The sequence below is a fragment of the Cherax quadricarinatus genome, chromosome 15 (assembly GCF_038502225.1).
Source record: "Cherax quadricarinatus isolate ZL_2023a chromosome 15, ASM3850222v1, whole genome shotgun sequence".
Lineage (NCBI taxonomy): Eukaryota > Metazoa > Arthropoda > Malacostraca > Decapoda > Parastacidae > Cherax > Cherax quadricarinatus.
Window position 1 is genome coordinate 4,808,238 of NC_091306.1, and position 21,823 is coordinate 4,830,060.

At 40.5% G+C, this 21,823-nt stretch overlaps 1 protein-coding gene across 2 annotated transcripts in view; it reads left to right on the top strand.

Annotated features, from left to right (window-relative positions):
• LOC128692024 (uncharacterized) overlaps nt 1-20,749 on the top strand; it is a 93,605-nt gene extending 72,856 nt beyond the window's left edge. Inside the window, exons 6-8 of one of the 2 annotated variants that reach the window (XM_070085092.1) lie at nt 7,524-7,658; nt 15,115-15,295; nt 17,152-20,749. In XM_070085092.1, coding sequence (XP_069941193.1) covers nt 7,524-7,658; nt 15,115-15,295; nt 17,152-17,291 — 456 coding nt within the window. In that variant the 3' untranslated portion in view covers nt 17,292-20,749. The remainder of the gene's footprint in view (nt 1-7,523; nt 7,659-15,114; nt 15,296-17,151) is intronic. The other variant, XM_070085093.1, reaches the window with a different exon arrangement.
• The last annotated feature ends 1,074 nt before the right edge of the window (nt 20,750-21,823 follow it).

Consider the following 21,823-nt stretch of genomic DNA (forward strand, 5'->3'; position numbering starts at 1 on the left):
CACACACCCCCTACCTTTCCTAAAGCCTCCTTGTTCATCTGCTATCCTATTCTCCGTCTTACTCTTAATTCTTTCAATTATAACTCTACCATACACTTTACCAGGTACACTCAACAGACTTATCCCCCTATAATTTTTGCACTCTCTTTTATCCCCTTTGCCTTTATACAAAGGAACTATGCATGCTCTCTGCCAATCCCTAGGTACCTTACCCTCTTCCATACATTTATTAAATAATTGCACCAACCCCTCCAAAACTATATCCCCACCTGCTTTTAACATTTCTATCTTTATCCCATCAATCCCGGCTGCCTTACCCCCTTTCATTTTACCTACTGCCTCACGAACTTCCCCCACACTCACAACTGGCTCTTCCTCACTCCTACAAGATGTTATTCCTCCTTGCCCTATACACGAAATCACAGCTTCCCTATCTTCATCAACATTTAACAATTCCTCAAAATATTCCTTCCATCTTCCCAATACCTCTAACTCTCCATTTAATAACTCTCCTCTCCTATTTTTAACTGACAAATCCATTTGTTCTCTAGGCTTTCTTAACTTGTTAATCTCACTCCAAAACTTTTTCTTATTTTCAACAAAATTTGTTGATAACATCTCACCCCCTCTCTCATTTGCTCTCTTTTTACATTGCTTCACCACTCTCTTAACTTCTCTCTTTTTCTCCATATACTCTTCCCTCCTTGCATCACTTCTACTTTGTAAAAACTTCTCATATGCTAACTTTTTCTCCCTTACTACTCTCTTTACATCATCATTCCACCAATCGCTCCTCTTCCCTCCCGCACCCACTTTCCTGTAACCACAAACTTCTGCTGAACACTCCAACACTACATTTTTAAACCTACCCCATACCTCTTCGACCCCATTGCCTATGCTCTCATTAGCCCATCTATCCTCCAATAGCTGTTTATATCTTACCCTAACTGCCTCCTCTTTTAGTTTATAAACCTTCACCTCTCTCTTCCCTGATGCTTCTATTCTCCTTGTATCCCATCTACCTTTTACTCTCAGTGTAGCTACAACTAGAAAGTGATCTGATATATCTGTGGCCCCTCTATAAACATGTACATCCTGAAGTCTACTCAACAGTCTTTTATCTACCAATACATAATCCAACAAACTACTGTCATTTCGCCCTACATCATATCGTGTATACTTATTTATCCTCTTTTTCTTAAAATATGTATTACCTATAACTAAACCCCTTTCTATACAAAGTTCAATCAAAGGGCTCCCATTATCATTTACACCTGGCACCCCAAACTTACCTACCACACCCTCTCTAAAAGTTTCTCCTACTTTAGCATTCAAGTCCCCTACCACAATTACTCTCTCACTTGGTTCAAAGGCTCCTATACATTCACTTAACATCTCCCAAAATCTCTCTCTCTCCTCTGCATTCCTCTCTTCTCCAGGTGCATACACGCTTATTATGACCCACTTCTCGCATCCAACCTTTACTTTAATCCACATAATTCTTGAATTTACACATTCATATTCTCTTTTCTCCTTCCATAACTGATCATTTAACATTACTGCTACCCCTTCCTTTGCTCTAACTCTCTCAGATACTCCAGATTTAATCCCATTTATTTCCCCCCACTGAAACTCTCCTACCCCCTTCAGCTTTGTTTCGCTTAGGGCCAGGACATCCAACTTCTTTTCATTCATAACATCAGCAATCATCTGTTTCTTGTCATCCGCACTACATCCACGCACATTTAAGCAACCCAGTTTTATAAAGTTTTTCTTCTTCTCTTTTTTAGTAATTGTATACAGGAGAAGGGGTTACTAGCCCATTGCTCCCGGCATTTTAGTCGCCTCATACGACACGCATGGCTTACGGAGGAAAGATTCTTTTCCACTTCCCCATGGACAATAGAAGAAATAAAAAAGAACAAGAGCTATTTAGAAAAAGGAGAAAAACCTAGATGTATGTATATATATATATGCATGTGCGTGTCTGTGAAGTGTGACCAAAGTGTAAGTAGGAGTAGCAAGATATCCCTGTTATCTTAGCGTGTTTATGAGACAGAAAAAGAAACCAGCAATCCTACCATCATGCAAAACAGTTACAGGTTTTTGTTTCACAGTCATCTGGCAGGACGGTAGTACTTCCCTGGGTGGTTGCTGTCTACCAACCTACTACCTATATATATATATATATATATATATATATATATATATATAGGCTGTTGTCCAGAGGGCTGAGGAAGGGTTGTTGAGGTGGTTCGGACATGTAGAGAGAATGGAGCGAAACAGAATGACTTCAAGAGTGTATCAGTCTGTAGTGGAAGGAAGGCGGGGTAGGGGTCGGCCTAGGAAGGGTTGGAGGGAGGGGGTAAAGGAGGTTTTGTGTGCGAGGGGCTTGGACTTCCAGCAGGCATGCGTGAGCGTGTTTGATAGGAGTGAATGGAGACAAATGGTTTTTAATACTTGACGTGCTGTTGGAGTGTGAGCAAAGTAACATTTATGAAGGGATTCAGGGAAACCGGCAGGCCGGACTTGAGTCCTGGAGATGGGAAGTACAGTGCCTGCACTCTGAAGGAGGGGTGTTAATGTTGCAGTTTAAAAACTGTAGTGTAAAGCACCCTTCTGGCAAGACAGTGATGGAGTGAATGATGGTGAAAGTTTTTCTTTTTCGGGCCACCCTGCCTTGGTGGGAATCGGCCAGTGTGATAATAAATATATAGGCTCTAGTTAGAGTATGTAGGAAAGAGGGAGATTATTCCCAGTAAAAGTAGGCCTTAGACAAGGATGTGTGATGTCACCGTGGTTGTTTAATATATTCATAGATGGGGTTGTAAGAGAAGTAAATGCGAGGGTCTTGGCAAGATGCGTGGAGTTAAAAGATAAAGAATAACACATAAAGTGGGAGTTGTCACAGTTGCTCTTTGCTGATGACACTGTGCTCTTAGGAGATTCTGAAGAGAAGTTGCAGATTGGAGGGAGAGAGTATGGAGGAGGTGAATGTATTCAGATATTTGGGAGTGGAGGTGTCAGCGGATGGGTCTGTGAAAGATGAGGTGAATCATAGAATTGATGAGGGGAAAAGGGTGAGTGGTGCACTTAAGAGTCTGTGGAGACAAAGAACTTTGTCCTTGGAGGCAAAGAGGGGAATGTATGAGAGTATAGCTTTACCAACACTCTTATATGGGTGTGAAGCATGGGTGATGAATGTTGCAGCGAGGAGAAGGCTGGAGGCAGTGGAGATGTCATGTCTGAGGGCAATGTGTGGTGTGAATATAATGCAGAGAATTCGTAGTTTGGAAGTTAGGAGGAGGTGCGGGATTGCCAAAACTGTTGTCCAGAGGGCTGAGGAAGGGTTGTTGAGGTGGTTCGGACATGTGGAGAGAATGGAGCGAAACAGAATGACTTCAAGAGTGTATCAGTTTGTAGTGGAAGGAAGGCGGGGTAGGGGTCGGCCTAGGAAAGGATGGAGGGAGGGGATAAAGGAGGTTTTGTGTGCGAGGGGCTTGGACTTCCAGCGGGCATGCGTGAGCGTGCTTGATAGGAGTGAATGGAGACAAATGGCTTTTAATACTTGACGTGCTGTTGGAGTGTGAGGAAAGTAACATTTATGAAGGGATTCAGGGAAACCGGCAGGCCGGACTTGAGTCCTGGAGATGGGAAGTACAGTGCCTGCACTCTGAAGGAGGGGTGTTAATGTTGCAGTTTAAAAACTGTAGTGTAAAGCACCCTTCTGGCAAGACAGTGATGGAGTGAATGATGGTGAAAGTTTTTCTTTTTCGGGTAACCGCAACGCTCAACTTGCCATATAGGACAAGTGAAAATTTGTGTATGCAATAATTTCGCCAAAATCATTCTGAACCTATCGAAAAAAATATATTTCACTGTGTTTGTTTAGTATTAAATTATTGTAAACAAACCTAAAATATATTTAGTTGGGTTAGGCTAAAATAAATTGCGCTTGTTATAATAAGGTTAGGTAAGTTTTCTAAGTTCATTTTGGTGCAAAATTAAAAAAATTTACATCATCATTAATGAAAAAAATATATCTTTAAACGTATAAGGGTAAAATTTTAGAAAGGACTTAATTTTAAATGAGTTCTTGCTAACTGACCAGTTTTACATATTCGGCACGACATATATATATATATATATATATATATATATATATATATATATATATATATATATATATATATATATATATATATATATATATATATATATATATATATATATATATATGCAAAAAACCACTCAGAATAGAGAAATTCCAAGCGCTTTCGTGACTACTCACATTATCATAGTTCCTTGATAATGTGAGTAGTCACGAAAGCGCTTGGAATTTCTCTATTCTTTCAGAGTGGTTGTTTTGCATATTCTGAAATCACCTGTTTACTGTGATCTTATTGCATATATATATATATATATATATCTAGATATATATATATATATATATATATCTATATATATATATATATATATATATATATATATTAATATATATATATATATATATATATGTAAACAGAGATATATATATATATATATATATATATATATATATATATATATACATGCAAAACAACTCTGAGAGAATAGAGAAATTCCAAGCGCTTTCGTGACTACTCACATTATCAAGGAACTATGAAAGTAAAGCATCCAAGGAAGCTATATAAGGGGTCTGGCCAACACCTCACTATCAGATCCCACAACGGTTAAACACCTGACGCGCGCCGGCCCAACTGGACAGGTCCTTTGCACAACTCACCAACAAACTATTCTACCCAAGAAAATTTAAAAATTATTATTTGTCCAGTGTATTATTAAATTCTTCCCAAATTCTATTAATTATAAATGGATCTAATTTATATAAACCAAAGGAAATATTCATATTATTGTCAAAACTGCTTTTTATGAAACAAGATTCAATTATATTCCTGTCGACCATGGACTTGCTTAATACTACTTTCTCAACTTTTTGAAAATCAATTGGATGGCTAAAATCTCTTACATGAACAAATAGAGCATTGGAATCTTGTCCAGTTCTAATGCTATATTTATGTTGTTTTAATCTTAGTTCGAGATTTTTACCAGTTTGACCGTAATAAACTTTATCGCAAATTTTACAAGGAATCTTATAGACACATCCATCAGCATTTTGGGGGGAATTCTTTATCAAAAGTTTTTTTACTGTATCAAGATTTTTGAATACAACTTTAATATTAAAAGTCTTAAGAAGAGAAGGCATATCAACCAAGTTTTCATGGTAAGGGAGAACCAACATATTTTTAGTTGAATAAGGCTGGTTGTCCCTTTTTGGATTGTAAAAAGTATTTCTAGCAACTTTAAAAGATTTATCAATTACATTTCTTGGGTATTTTAAATCATTACCGATTTCATAAATGTTGGATATTTCCTCATCTATGAACTCAGGACTACAAATTCGTGAAGCTGTCAAAAACATTGATGACAAAACAGACAGTTTGACTCTATCTAGATGCGAGGAATAAGAGTGGACATAGGAACAGTTATTTGTAGGTTTTCTGTAAATTTTAAATTTGAATTCATTATTACCCTTAATAATTAAAACATCTAGAAAAGGCAATGAGTTATTTTCTTCAAACTCAACAGTAAAGTTTATAGAATGGGCTAAGTTATTTAATTTTCCAAGGAAATGGTGTATATCTACATTTATGGGCATAAGACACGAAATATCATCAACATATCTGAACCATTTGGCGCTATTAGGGAGGATTGTGTTAAGCAACCTTGTTTCAAAAAATTCCATGTATAGGTTACTAAGAACAGGTGAAAGAGGATTTCCCATTGCCATGCCAAACTTCTGGTTGGTATGGCAATGGTTGATAAATTAAGCTCCTTGACTGACTTAAATGATTTTAACGTGGTTAGTTTTGATGTTACTTCCTTGTTTACGAAAGTTCCTGTTGATGATTTATTAAGTTTCTTATCTGAAGAACTCGTTAACTATGATTTACCATTGCCAGTTCCTACTATCATTAAACTTATTAAACTTTGCATTGTTGATGCAAAATTTGTATTTAATGATAAGTTTTACACTCAGAAGTTTGGTATGGCAATGGGAAATCCTCTTTCACCTGTTCTTAGTAACCTATACATGGAATTTTTTGAAACAAGGTTGCTTAACACAATCCTCCCTAATAGAGCTAAATGGTTCAGATATGTTGATGATATTTTGTGTCTTATGCCCAAAAATGTAGATATACACCATTTCCTTGAAAAATTAAATAACTTAGCCCATTCCATAAACTTTACTGTTGAGTTTGAAGAAAATAACTCATTGCCTTTTCTAGATATTTTAATTATTAAGGGTAATAATGAATTCAAATTTAAAATTTACAGAAAACCTACAAATAACTGTTCCTATGTCCACTATTATTCCTCGCATCAAGATAGAGTCAAACTGTCTGTTTTCTCATCAATGTTTTTGAGAGCTTTACGAATCTGTAGTCCTGAGTTCATAGATGAGGAAATATCCAAAATTTATGAAATAGGTAGTGATTTAAAATACCCAAGAAATGTAATTGATAAATCTTTTAAAGTTGCTAGAAATACTTTTTACAATCCAAAAAGGGACAACCAGCCTTATTCAACTAAAAATATGTTGGTTCTCCCTTACCATGAAAACTTGGTTGATATGCCTTCTCTTCTTAAGACTTTTAATATTAAAGTTGTATTCAAAAATCTTGATACAGTAAAAAAACTTTTGATAAAGAATTCCCCCCAAAATGCTGATGGATGTGTCTTTAAGATTCCTTGTAAAATTTGCGATAAAGTTTATTACGGTCAAACTGGTAAAAATCTCGAACTAAGATTAAAACAACATAAATATAGCATTAGAACTGGACAAGATTCCAATGCTCTATTTGTTCATGTAAGAGATTTTAACCATCCAATTGATTTTCAAAAAGTTGAGAAAGTAGTATCAAGCAAGTCCATGGTCGACAGGAATATAAGTGTATCTTGTTTCATAAAAAGCAGTTTTGACAATAATATGAATATTTCCTTTGGTTTATATAAATTAGATCCATTTATAATTAATAGAATTTGGGAAGAATTTAATAATACACTGGACAAATAATAATTTTTAAATTTTCTTGGGTAGAATAGTTTGTTGGTGAGTTGTGCAAAGGACCTGTCCAGTTGGGCCGGCGCACGTCAGGTGTTTAACCGTTGTGGGATCTGATAGTGAGGTGTTGGCCAGACCCCTTATATAGCTTCCTTGGATGCTTTACTTTCATAGTTCCTTGACAATGTGAGTAGTCACGAAAGCGCTTGGAATTTCTCTATTTTTTCAGAGTGGTTGTTTTGCATATTCTGAAATCACCTGTTTACTGTGATCTTATTGCATATATATATATATATATATATATATATATATATATATATATATATATATATATATATATATATATATATATATATATATATATATATATATATATATATACATATATAATCTAGCTAATGTTTTTCGATGTTGATAGGTGTATGCCTACGACCCCACCATGGGCAAGGAGGATCACCAACATTCAGCCAATGTTCAGTTCTTCGCTGTGGGCATCGCTAACTACAAGGGCACCAAGAAGATTGGCATGGACAACATCTGGGCTACACGAAAGGTAGGTCAACTCTCTGAATCCGATCTTTTCCGAGGTGCTATTGGAAAATTTGGGTGAAATACGGCGGCGGCGTAGATGCGCTGTACATTCCATTTTGAAGTAGTGGGGAGCGTGTCAGTGCAGTCGGTCAGTCCGTTTAGGTTAGGCGTTTTATGTCGCTTTGTCAGTGTGTTGTTGCATTTCATTGTGCAACAGAACGGAGTCTTTAAAGAAAGATCAGTGTGTGTGTATACTCACCTAATTGTACTCACCTAATTGTGGTTGCAGGGGTCAAGACTCAGCTCCTGGCCCCGCCTCTTCACTGATCGCTTCTAGGTCCTCTCCCTCTCTGCTTCCTGAGCTTTGTCATACCTCTTCTTAAAACTATGTATGGTTCCTGCCTCCACTACATCACTTGCTGGGCTATTCCACTTCCTGACGACTCTATGACTGAAGAAATACTTCCTAACGTCCCTGTGACTCGTCTGAGTCTTCAGCTTCCAATTGTGACCCCTTGTTTCTGTGTCCCCTCTGGAACATCCTGTCTCTGTCCACCTTGTCTATTCCCCGCAGTATCTTGTATGTCGTTATTATGTCTCCCCTGACCCTTCTGTCCTCCAGTGTCGTCAGTTCGATTTCCCTCAACCTTTCCTCGTACGACATTCCCCTGAGCTCTGGAACTAGCCCTGTTGCAAACTTTTGTACTTTCTCTAACTTCTTGACGTGCTTGACTAGGTGTGGGTTCCAGACTGGTGCTGCATACTCCAGTATGGGCCTAACATACACAGTGTACAGTGTCTTGAACGATTCCTTAATAAGGTATCGGAACGCTATTCTCAGGTTTGCCAGGCCCCCGTATGCTGCAGCAGTTATTTGGTTGATGTGTGCCTCCGGTGACGTGCTCGGTGTTATGGTCACTCCAAGATCTTTCTCCCTGAGTGAGGGCTGTAGTCATTGTCCACCTAGCCTGTACTCTGTCTGCGGTCTTCTTTGTTCCTCCCCAATCTTCATGACTTTGCGTTTGGCAGGGTTGAATTCGAGAAGCCAGTTTCTGGACCACGTGTCCAGCCTGTCCAGGTCTCTTTGCAGTCCTGCCTCATCCTCATCCGATTTAATTCTTCTCATCAGCTTCACATCATCTGCGAATAGGGACACTTCAGAGTCTATTCCTTCCATCATGTTGTTCGCATATATCAAAAATAGCACTGGTCCTATAACTGACCCCTGTGGGACCCCGCTCGTCACAGGCGCCCACTGTGATACCTCTTCACGTACCATGACTCGTTGTTGCCTACCTATCAGGTATTCCCTGATCAATTGCAGTGCCCTCCCTGTTATATGCGCTTGATCCTCCAGCTTCTGCACTAATCTCTTGTGAGGAACTGTGTCAAAGGCCTTCCTGCAGTCCAGGAAAATGCAATCAACCCACTCCTCTCTCTCGTGTCTTACTTCTGTTACCTTGTCATAAAACTCCAGAAGGTTTGTGACACAGGATTTGCATTCCATGAACCCATGCTGGTTTTCATTTATAATCTTGTTCCGTTCCAGGTGTTCCACCACTCCCCTACTGATAATCTTCTCCATGACTTTGCATACTATACATGTCAGAGACGCAGGTCTGTAGTTTAGTGCCTCGTTTCTGTTTCCTTCCTAAATATGGGGACTACATTTGCTGTTTTCCATTTACCAGGTAGTTGCCCAGTTTCAAGGGATGTGTTGAAGATTGTGGTTAGGGGCACGCACAGCATCTCTTCTCCTTCTCTAAGGACCCACGGGGAGATGTTGCCCGGTCCCATCACCTTTGAGGTATCAAGGTCACTTAGGAGCTTCTGCACCTCCTCCTCGGTTGTTCGTATGTCATCCAACACTTGTTGGTATATTCCCTCTTGATGTTCCTTTCTGTGCTGTCTACCCAGAGCCCTTCCTGTCTCTACTGTAAAAACTTCCTTAAATCTCCTGTTTAGCTCCTCACATACCTCCTGATCATTTCTTGTGAGTTCACCTTCTGTCCTCAGTCTGATCACCTGGTCTTTGACTGTTGTCTTCCTCCTGATGTGGCTATACAACAGTTTCGGGTCAGTCTTGACTTTCGATGCTATGTTATTTTCATACTGTCGCTGGGCCTCCCTCCTTACCTGTGCATGCTCGTTCCTGGCTCTGCGACTAATCTCCCTATTTTCATGTGTTCTCTGCCTTCTGTACTTTTTCCATTCTCTATTGCACTTTGTTTTTGCCTCCTTACACCGTCGGGTTAACCAGGGGCTCGTTCTGGTCTTCCCATTGTTTCTGTTGCCCTTGGGAATAAACCTTTCCACTGCCTCCTTGCATTTTGTTGTTACATATTCCATCATTTCATTTACTGGCTTTCCTGCCAGTTCTCTGTCCTCAAACCTATGTAGTCCCTTCATTTATAGCCTGGCTTTTCCCATTCAACTCCTGTTACTCTCTCCACTTGCAACTCTACTATGTATTCAAAGCACAGAACCACGTGGTCACTAGCTCCTAGGGGACTCTCATATGTGATGTCCTCAATGTCTGAACTGCCCAGGGTGAACACAAGGTCCAATCTTGCTGGTTATTCCTCTCCTCTCACTCTGGTAGTGTCCTTAACATGTTGGTGCATGAGGTTTTCCAGCACCACATCCAACATCTTGGCTCTCCATGTTTCGGGACCCCCATGGGGCTCCCGGTTTCCCCAGTCAATCTCCCTGTGGTTGAAATCACCCATAACCAGCAACTTTGCTCTGCTGGAGTGAGCTCTTCTTGCCACCTCAGCAAGTGTGCCCACCATTGCTCTGTTGCTCTCTTCATATTCCTCTCTTGGCATCTTGCAGTTCTGTGGTGGATTATACATCACTGCAATGACCACCTTGTGCTCCCCAGACTGAAGTGTACCTACTATATAGTCCCTTTCTACTGTCTCGTCTATGCCTCCCATTTTCTCGAATTTCCATCGGTTTTTTACGAGCAGAGCAACCCCTCCTCCCCCTCTGCCCCTTCTATCTTTCCTCATGATCTGGTATCCTGGTGGGAAGATTGCATCTGTTATTGTCTCCGTGAGTTTTGTTTCTGTAACTGCTATGATGTCTGGGGACTTCTCATTGATTCTTTCTTGGCATTCCTCATATTTATTCGTTAATCCATCCGCATTTGTGTAGCAAACCTTCAACTTCTGTTCTAATACTGTAACTGTGGTCCTGGGGGAATACTGGGGTTGGGAGAGCAGGAGCCCTGGTGGGGGCCTGTGGGGGGGTTGCAGTGGAGGTGGAGGAAGAGCTCCCATAGGGGGTTTCTGTAGGGGTAGGGTTCGTGGTGCGGGGGGTGGGAACAGAGGGATCGGCGTGTGATGGTTGGTTTAGATTGTTCACTTGCCTTGGGGGTGTCGTGGTTTGAGTCTTTCTGCCGGTGTTTCTGGGGGGTGTGCTTGCCCTTCCACCTGTGCCTGGGTTATTCTGCTCTTCTTTGTCATTTCCTCCCATTCCTCCTTTCGTGTGTGTGTGTGTGTGTGTGTGTGTGTGTGTGTGTGTGTGTGTGTGTGTGTGTGTGTGTGTGTGTGTGTGCGTGTGTGCGTGTGTGTGTGTGCGTGTGTGTGCGCGCGTGTGTGTGTGGGTGTGTGTGTGTGTGTGTGTGTGTGTGTGTGTGTGTGTGTGTGTGTGTGTGTGTGTGTGTGTGTGTGTGTGTGTGTGCGTGTGTGTGTGCGTGTGTGTGTGCGTGTGTGTGTGTGTGTGTGTGTGTGTGTGTGTGTGTGTGTGTGTGTGTGTGTGTGTGTGTGTGTGTGTGTGTGCGCGTGTGTGTGTGTGTGTGTGTGTGTGTGTGTGTGTGTGTGTGTGTGTGTGTGTGTGTGTGTGTGTGTGTGTGTGTGTGTGTGTGTGTGTGTGTGTGTGTGAGTGTGTAAACTTCTGTTCCAGACTCGACAAAACGACTAGTGAAACCCCAAAATGCTTCAGAAAGCATTTGTCGATGAGACAGTGGGTAGGACACAGCGTTGTTTTGAATGATTTTCTTGATTCAAAGCAGAACGACTGTCAGTTGAAGATGATTAACACTGGTTATCCATCAACGTCAAAAACAGACACCAACATTGAAAAAAAAAAAGTGAAGGCTATTCACGAGGATTGTATCAGGCATTTTGACTAAAAATTTGAACATGCGGCCAGTGACTGCAAAAACTGTTCCCCGCTTGATGACTCAAAACAAGAAAGACCTTTGTTTATGGCTAAAAGTGACATGGCAGTCGTCCCCGACCCTCAATACTCCCCAAATCCAGTCACCAAAACAAAAATGGCAGTCAAGAGACGGCGTTTTAACGACATGGAGGAAATTCAAGAAGAATCACAGGCTGCGATAGACACCGTCAGGAAGAAAAGTTCGAGAAATATTTTGAGAAATAACAAGAGGCGCTGGGATCAGTATATATACTCGCAAGGAGAGTATTTTCAGTTACATAACGCCATCTAGGCGATTAAGTAAGCCTATATATATTTGTTTCCGCGGCAGTCCAGGAACTTTTTGATACCACCTCGTATTCGTATAATTCCGATTACAGTTCCACCCATAATATATGAGAAATAAATTTCGGTCATAAAAAAAGTGTTATCTGAGGTCCTTGAGAATGTGTAGTTGACAGTGTGGAACATTGACGGGATGGTAAAGATGGTTAGTAGGTAGGTAGATGGTAGGTAGTGGCATGAGATATGTACACACACACACACACAGTCTGGCAAGTGATGTATTGGGGGCAGGAACCATACATAGTTTTAAGACGAGGTATGATAAAGCTCATGGTGCAGGGAGAGTGACCCAGTAGCGGCCATTGAAGAGACGGGGCCAGGAGCTATGACTTGGCCCCTGCAACCACAACTAGGTAAGTACACACACACACACACACACACACCTTGGACTCGACCCCTGCAACCTCAACTAGGTGAGTGGTCACGAGACGCTAAGTCAGTTATACGGGACCTTGGACTTTTATCGTCACTAACAGAGCTGATATCAACTGATTGTATCGTCTGGTAATTCACCAATAATCCGCACCTAGTAGAGGACACTTATGACGACATTTCTGTCCGTCCTGGACCATTGTCAAGTCACAAAGAGAGAAATGCAGAAAAGACCAAAGGCCAGGAGGAGAGAGGGAGAAAGAAGGAAGCGGTAGGAATGGTAGTAGTAATAGTGTAATTAGCAGTAGCAGTAGTAGAATAGTAGTAGTAGTAGTAGCAGTTGAATTAACAATAGTAGTAGTAGTAGTAGCAATGACAGCAGCAATGGTGGGAGTAGTAATAATAATGAAATCGTGGCAGTAGTAATAATAGTAGTAGTAACAGTGAAGCGTGTAGTAGTAACAGTGAAGCGTGTAGTACTAACAGTGAAGCGTGTACTAGTAATGGTGAAGCGTGTACTAGTAACAGTGAAGCGTGTAGTACTAACAGTGAAGCGTGTACTAGTAACAGTGAAGCGTGCAGTACTAACAGTGAAGCGTGTACTAGTAATGGTGAAGCGTGTACTAGTAACAGTGAAGCGTGCAGTACTAACAGTGAAGCGTGTACTAGTAACAGTGAAGCGTGCAGTACTAACAGTGAAGCGTGTACTAGTAACAGTGAAGCGTGTACGTAGTAGTAACAGTGAAGCGTGTGGTAGTAACAGTGAAGCGTGTACGTAGTAGTAACAGTGAAGCGTGTGGTAGTAACAGTGAAGCGTGTAGTAGTAACAGTGAAGCGTGTAGTAGTAACAGTGAAGCGTGTAGTAGTAACAGTGAAGCGTGTACGTAGTAGTAACAGTGAAGCGTGTGGTAGTAACAGTGAAGCGTGTAGTAGTAACAGTGAAGCGTGTACGTAGTAGTAACAGTGAAGCGTGTGGTAGTAACAGTGAAGCGTGTAGTAGTAACAGTGAAGCGTGTAGTAGTAACAGTGAAGCGTGTAGTAGTAACAGTAAAGCGTGCATTACTAACAGTAAAGCGTGCATTACTAACAGTGAAGCGTGTACGTAGTAGTAACAGTGAAGTGTGTAGCACTAACAGTGAAGCGTGTAGTAGTAACAGTGAAGCGTGTAGTAGTAACAGTGAAGCGTGTAGTAGTAACAGTGAAGCGTGTAGTACTAGCAGTGAAGCGTGTACTAGTAACAGTGAAGCGTGTAGTAGTAACAGTGAAGCGTGTACGTAGTAGTAACAGTGAAGCGTGTAGTAGTAACAGTGAAGCGTGCAGTACTAACAGTGAAGCGTTTACGTAGTAGTAACAGTGAAGCGTGTGGTAGTAACAGTGAAAGGATGTGTAAAACGTAGGAATAACAGTAGAAGTAGTTGTTGTCGTACATAAGTGCAAATGAACAGAGTACCGCAGATGTACTGGCCCACGCCAGCCACGACTAATAATAGTTATGAGAGTGAATTATATCTCAGGGTAGTGGAGGTCAAAGTAAGTTAACTTAGAGAAGCGCTGCAGCGAGACCAACTGACTCATGCTAGGGAAAGAAACAAGAATTTGGTAAAGTTAGAAAACAGGAAAGGCAAAGGAAATACATGTCAAGAGGAAAGGAGGAGGAGGCAGAGGTCAGGTCAAGCCACCAGCTTTCTGAAGACAAGAGCACTGAACAATGTATTGAGAAAGGCAGATATCTATAGAAAAAAAATCACGGGTAAGATTCATGTTTATGTGTTATTTCAAGAAGACGGCGTCTGTGAAGGCTAGAAGAGTAGATAGTCTTACTAAAAGACTAGTTACTAGGATGGCTGTAATATCTAACATGACAGAAAAAAGTATTACCAGTGTCAGTAAGGCAAACAGGCAAACACTTCTTTCGTTTTTCTTGAGTCTATCAGGGACTCATACTCGCTTAGACACGCGCGCGCGCGCGGGCGAAACAGCGTGTGTATCAACAAGTGTCTTTGACAACCGGTTACTAAGAGAGAGGGAGGGAGAGCGATCAGTTTAACAAGCATCAGAGGGCAGGGGAGCAGGTAGTGGAGTACACACCGGAAGAATCAGTAATGGGGTGATAATACGCTCTTCCCACCAGGCCAGAAATTTACTTATATCCTGATAGGTACGTCTTTCCTCTTGTGTAGTAAGCTTAAAAAAATAATGAAGAGTCAGTATTGATATTCCAGGAAGCAAAAGTAATGTATCTTGCGACAGTACTTGTCAAACTTCAAAATATGCATTAAAGTCAATTTAATTTGTGTTCTAGTGACAGATAAGAGTTCTCACACAGTAAATCGCAAGGGAAGCTAAATCTTAAATACGAGTACCATTTACTTAGCAAAGTCGTAGTAATGATATAGGGTAACAGTTTACTGAGATATAAATGAGTGAGTTTTAAACAACCCCAATAACACCACTCTGACATAACTAGTCCCAACCGGGGTACAAATAATGGCTACAACAGTCTCTGACACCACTGGGCTACGCTATTACGTTTTAATGGTGTTGCGCCTGCATGTGACTTCACGTCTGTGTGTTAATGAAACATGTGTTCATAGGTGGATCGCTTTGAGAACATGGTGAAGGACGTTGGCCTGGCAGGGACGCAGATAGACTTCGTGAAGCTGGATGTAGAGCTGTCGGAGGTGGACTTCCTGCAGGATATGTTGTTCAATTCCCCGCACGTCCTCAGGAATATCAAACAGATCGCCATGGAAGTACACGACGGCTGGTTCAAAGGTGACTTATATTGATTTTGCACAAGTTGGCATCATTCAAATAGCATACACAAATGAATATGTGTATATTTATTTATGTTCTTTATTTTACAAATTATAACATGCATTAATGGCAATAAATTAATAAACACGAGATTATTTTGATGAGAGAAAACGGGAAGCCGATGGGAATTATTATTATAATCAAAAGGAAGCGCTAAACCAAAATCTGTGTAATAAATCAGTTGGTGTCAAAAAGTCGAAGAGGGAATTTGTGTCGAAGGTGGGGCCGTCAGCGAGGAGGGAAAATAAAGTGAGGGTGTTAGAGCGGTGACGACATCATAGGAAACTTCTTCGTGCTCGTTGACAGACAGGACAGTGCAATAGATTATGAGAAACTGAAACAGGAACTAGATAATTCTCACAAAGTGGAACAGGACGCCTCTCCATGAGATAGCCGGTGGGAAGACTGTGGACGTACCACACTTAAATTACGACTTTAACATTTTAATGTCGCATTGATAATGAAAATGATTATGGTAATGATAATTTCTGTCTCTGTAAAGTACAGTAGAACCTCGGTTTTCGAACGTACCGGACCTCGTACAAACAGGAGTCCAAACAATTTTGTTCGGAAAAAATTTACCTGGTCTTTGAATGTTTTTCTGGGGTTCGAACACGCTCACTTGTTGAAAATTCAGTTGTAAAAAAAAAATTACAAGAAATCCATGTTTTAAAAGAGCCTTGAAGAGACCTCTGACATTGATCTAATTCTCAGAGACTTTTGGAAGAGTCAGATCAACATCCTCCAGTACGTGAGGCTGATAATTAAAGCCTGGAAAATCCTATTTCCCATATCGAACTTTTCGCAGTTCCAACACCACTTAGGAACCAATTAAGTTCAAACACCGAGGCTCTACTGTAAACAATTTATATAGGATTAGTTAACATTACTGGCATTATAGAAATCCCCTTGTTATACAGAGCATATCGGCAACCTTAAAAGTAACTTAAAACTAACGAATTATTTAATTAGGATAATTTACTAGAATGTTATAATTTGCAATCTCAGATATAATCTACAACAATTTGGTTCATGAAATGAGATGTCTTGGTACTGTTTTGTTAGCGTACTTAGCTCACACACTGGATGTCCGGGATCGATCCCTGATTTATTACACACACTTTGGTTTAGCGCCTCCTTTTGATTATAATAATAATTCCCACCGGATTCCCGTTTTCTCATATAATAGTCTCGTGTTTATTAATTTATTGTCATTGATGTATATGATAATTGGTAAAATAAACAACATAAATGAAACTGTTTCATTTATGGGTGAAACGTTGGGCATGTTTCCTCACACGTGCTGCCCCTGTTCACCTATTAGTATGTAGGTTCCTGGGTGTTAGCCGACTGTTGTGGGTCGCATCCTGGGGGATAAGATTAACCCAAGTTACCGGAAATACTCTGCATAACCAGGGGGCAAATTATGTCAGCGAGGTCTATATCAGTGCTAACATATATCCTCAGAAATAATAATTATTATTGTTATTATTATTATTATTATTATTATTATTATTATTATTATTATTATTATTATCATTATTATTAAGTGGATATACTTTACTGAGTCCTGATCGAAACACTTGTGTTGCAGGTTATAGCCTTAATATGTTGTATACCTGGAGCATACTTGGAGGCTGTTCCTGGTGATCGTACCGTCACTCTTAAATATATACGTTATTATTATATATTATTGTTTCTCCACGAGTGATTTCATCGGCCATAAATATCATTTATCCACACGTCTGATTACCCTGCTGGTTTAGCGCTGCCCCATTATTATAACATTAACTTATTAATGCATTTGGTTGCAGATGATCTGAGTCAGACAAGCAGACAGCATGTGTTCTGGCCGTACTTCATGATGCTGAAGTGTCACGGCTTCCGTCTCATCCAGTCTCGTGCAGCAGGAGCCTGGAGGGAGGTAGTGTGGGGTCGTGAAGTCAACTGGTAGCCCCTGTGCTCCTGTTGGTAGTTAACTGGTAGCCCCTGTCTTCTTCTTGATAGATAACTGGTAACCCCTGTCTTGTTGGTAGTTAACTTGTAGCCCGTATCGTCCTGTTGGCAATTAACTGATAGCCCCTGCCTTTCTGTTGGTAGTCAAATGGTAGCCCCTGTCCTCCTGTTGGTAGTCAACTGGTAGTCCCTGTCCTCCTGTTGGTAGCCAACTGGTAGCCCCTGTCCTCCTGTTGGTAGTCAACTGGTAGTCCCTGTCCTGTTGTTAGTCAACCGGTAGCCCCTGTTCTCCTGTTGGTAGTCAACTGGTAGTCCCTGTCCTCCTGTTAGTCAACTGGTAGCCTCTGTCCTCCTGTTGGTAGTTAACTGGTAGCCCCTGTTCTCCTGTTGGTAGTTAACTGGTAGCCCCTGTCCTCCTGTCGGTAGTTAACTGGTAGCTCCTGTTCTACTGTTGGTAGTTAACTGGTAGCCCTTGTCCTGTTAGTCAACTGGTAGCCCCTGTCCTACTGTTGTTAGTCAACTGGTACCCCTTGTCTTCCTGATAGTAACGTAGGTTCATGAAGTTACCTGGTAGCATCCCCTCCTCCCTTCGCCCTGATGGTGGCAACAAGGAAGATTGTCAGCCAATATTTCGCTTTTCGATAAAGTTCTCCTTCAGCGAAAAATCGTCATTAATATAAGCACAGTCATGTGTTTGTACTACCCACCAACTCAGCTCACCCATCCCATCTACCTTCCTGTCCATTGGTAACAATCTTACATCATGTCCAAAGAGTTGAAATTCAGCTTACACGCTGGAGAACATGCATTTGTTCTTATATTTCCCAGTACAATGTTCTGGAGCGGGGCTTTGTAGTTCTCGAGAACATACAACATATCGCTTATAAGGTGAAGGTTGCATACAATGTATAAGTAACATTTCACTTTTGCCGTAATGTTAGGTTAATTAAGATTAATTTATTGTAGGTGAGGTAAGGAGAGTTGTAGCTTCCACGAACTGAACCTGGCAACGTTATTGCGAATCGTGATTCTGCATTATACGTTGTTTACTTGTAAAGTTTAAAAAAAAATCAGTGGCAAGTACAGATTATTGTTGTCACTGGAGATGCATCATTGTCCTGCAGTGAGAATTTAGACTGAGACTAAGTTAGGTCAAGTTTGCCAGGAAACAGGACAAGTGTTTCTTGACGCGGGTCTTACTCATATGATGACCCGTAACTGGAGCTTTTGGTCATCTGACCGAGGCCTTCCGCTGGCTTACCGGTGTCAAACTACAGTTCCTGAACCTCAACCTTTGATCGACTGGTTAATTTAGTTTATATGCAGTTACCCATTTGTGGTTATAGGAATACGGGTTTTCCATGTAAAAAAAAAAAATGTGGTAAAGATGTAGCCACGAGATTGTAGATAGGAGAAACATGTTGATTAAGTTAGGTTAGGTTAGGTTAGGTAAGGTTAGGTTGGGTTAGGTTAGGTAAGGTTAGGTTAGGTTAGGTCAGGTTAGGTTAGGTTAGGTTAGGTTAGGTTAGGTTAGGTAAGGTAAGGTTAGGTTAGGTTAGGTTAGGTTAGGTTAGGTTAGGTTAGGTAAGGTAAGGTTAGGTTAGGTTAGGTTAGGTTAGGTTAGGTTAGGTTAGGTCAGGTAAGGTTAGGTTAGGTTAGGTTAGGTTAGGTTAGGTTAGGTTAGGTAAGGTAAGGTAAGGTTAGGTTAGGTTAGGTTAGGTTAGGTAAGGTAAGGTTAGGTTAGGTTAGGTTAGGTTAGGTTAGGTTAGGTCAGGTAAGGTTAGGTTAGGTTAGGTTAGGTTAGGTAAGGTAAGGTTAGGTTAGGTTAGGTTAGGTTAGGTTAGGTTAGGTAAGGTAAGGTTAGGTTAGGTTAGGTCAGGTAAGGTTAGGTTAGGTCAGGTAAGGTTAGGTTAGGTTAGGTAACGTTAGGTCAGGTAAGGTTAGGTTAGGTTAGGTAAGGTAAGGTAAGGTTAGGTTAGGTTAGGTTAGGTTAGGTCAGGTAAGGTTAGGTTGGGTTAGGTAAGGTAAGGTTAGGTTAGGTTAGGTCAGGTAAGGTTAGGTTAGGTCAGGTAAGGTTAGGTTAGGTTAGGTTAGGTAACGTTAGGTCAGGTAAGGTTAGGTTAGGTTAGGTAAGGTAAGGTAAGGTTAGGTTAGGTTAGGTTAGGTTAGGTTAGGTTAGGTAAGGTTAGGTTAGGTTAGATTAGGTAAGGTTAGGTTAGGTAAGGTTAGGTTAGGTTAGGTTAGGTAAGGTTAGGTAAGGTTAGGTTAGGTAAGGTTAGGTAAGGTTAGGTTAGGTCAGGTAAGGTTAGGTAAGGTTAGGTAAGGTTAGGTCAGGTAAGGTAAGGTTAGGTTAGGTTAGGTAAGGTAAGGTTAGGTTAGGTTAGGTTAGGTAAGGTTAGGTAAGGTTAGGTTAGGTTAGGTTAGGTTAGGTTAAGTTAGGCTAGGTAAGGTTAGGTTAGGTTAGGTTAGGTTAGGTTAGGTAAAGTTAGGTAAGGTTAGGTTAGGTTAGGTAAGGTTATTTTAGGTTAGGTTAGGTTAGGTCAGGTAAGGTTAGGTAAGGTTAGGTTAGGTTAGGTTAGGTAAGGTTAGGTAAGATTAGGTTAGGTCAGGTAAGGTAAGGTAAGGTTATGTCAGGTAAGGTAAGGTTAGGTTAGGTTAGGTAAGGTAAGGTTAGGTTAGGTTAGGTAAGGTTAGGTAAGGTCAGGTAAGGTAAGGTAAGGTTAGGTTAGCTTAGGTTAGGTTAGGTAAGGTTAGGTAAGGTTAAGATAAGGTTAGGTTAGGTTAGGTTAGGTAAGGTAAGGTAAGGTTAGGTTAGGTTAGGTTAGGTTAGGTAAGGTTAGGTTAAGTTAGGTTAGGTTAGGTAAGGTTAGGTAAGGTTAGGTTAGGTTAGGTTAGGTTAGGTAAGATTAGGTTAGGTTAGGTTAGGTTAGGTTAGGTTAGGCTAGGTAAGGTTAGGTTAGGTTAGGTAAGGTTAGGTTAGGCTAGGTTAGGTTAAGTTAGGCTAGCTAAGGTAAGGTTAGGTTAGGTTAGGTTAGGTTAGGTAAAGTTAGGTTAGGTAAGGTTAGGTTAGGTAAGGTTAGGTTAGGTTAGGTTAGATTAGGTTAGGTTAGGTAAGGTTAGGTTAGGTTAGGTTAGGTTAGGTTAGGTTAGGTTAGGTTCGGTTAGGTTAGGTTAGGTAAGGTTAGGTCAGGTAAGGTTAGCTTAAGTAAGGTTTGCCAGGAAACAGAACATAACGTGGTAAAACACCTGTTGCTACGTCAATACATGGGTCTGCTCATGTATTGTAGTCTCCTTGACATTAATGTGAATACATGTTTTTTTTCGTTGCTACTTTTATCTCATTATATATAAATCATTTAATGTTTTAACTATGTTTTATTCTCCTTTTGCAAAATAAGTTAAACATATACTGAATTAATTTTCGTAACTACAGTGTGTTTCTTGAATAGAATATGACCGAAATAAATATTCACCTCCCTGATATTCCTATTTCACTTGTTTGATTTCACTGTGTTTTATACCTAGTTTTTTGTTTTTTTCATAGTGTGATTAAAAAAACTGTCCTTAGTCAACGTGGAATTGTTTACAGAGTATCAGTGATAGAATCGATTTGCACCGTGTGAAGTTTTTTCTCTATCACTGACGGAAGCTAATCCATGCAGGTCTGTTCTGTTGTAAATTCGCCGGTATAATTGCCCGGCCCGGGCCTTTTCCAAGAGGTGGTCCGGCCTTGGTTCCCTGTCGAGGGAGTGTCTCAGACCATGTCTGCCATGGTCTGAGACCATGGATTATCATTTTTTTGTAATAAAAACAAACGCTAATGTAGTTTCGGTCACATAGTGCTGCTGAGCTCTGGGGAAAAAGTTTTCCAGTGAGAGCTTTACGTTTTACCTTGATGCTTTACTTATGGGGAAAGGGCGGCTTCTGATTTGCAATAAAATCAGAGATCCGTCTGCCTACTTTTCAAAAAAGCATCTGTCTATATTTCTAGTTATTCCTTTTGAACTCATTTTGTGTGTTATTTCACTCTGATCACACTTGTAGAATCATTTCGCAAAGTCTTTGTATATTGCATCTAAGTTCTGTAGTCTTCCAGAGTCTCTAAGACAAGTAGTATTGGTGTAACAACCGCTAAATGCAGAAGTAACTTGCTCTAAACCCATGTTGCCCTGGGTTGTTTATGTTGTAATTCCACGTGTTGACTAATCTTGCTTCTCAACACACTTTCAAAACTGTTGATTATAGTTAATCATCAGTGCTATTGATCTATAGTTTATTTATTTATTTATTTATTTATTTATTATTTTTTTTGCAATGTCTTCATGCCACCTTTGTGGAGTGGAGCTGCCAGTGTTTTCTGAGCGTGTGGTATGGATTTTCTCAATGAATATGGAATACCATGAGTCTGGTCCTATTACGGTAGCTGTCACCTGTCATGTCATACGTCTTACCAAACCATAGCTGTTCCATGTTCATTCAGATTGTGATACGATACATTGACCTGCTTTATGTTCCCTGCGAGTTCCAGCG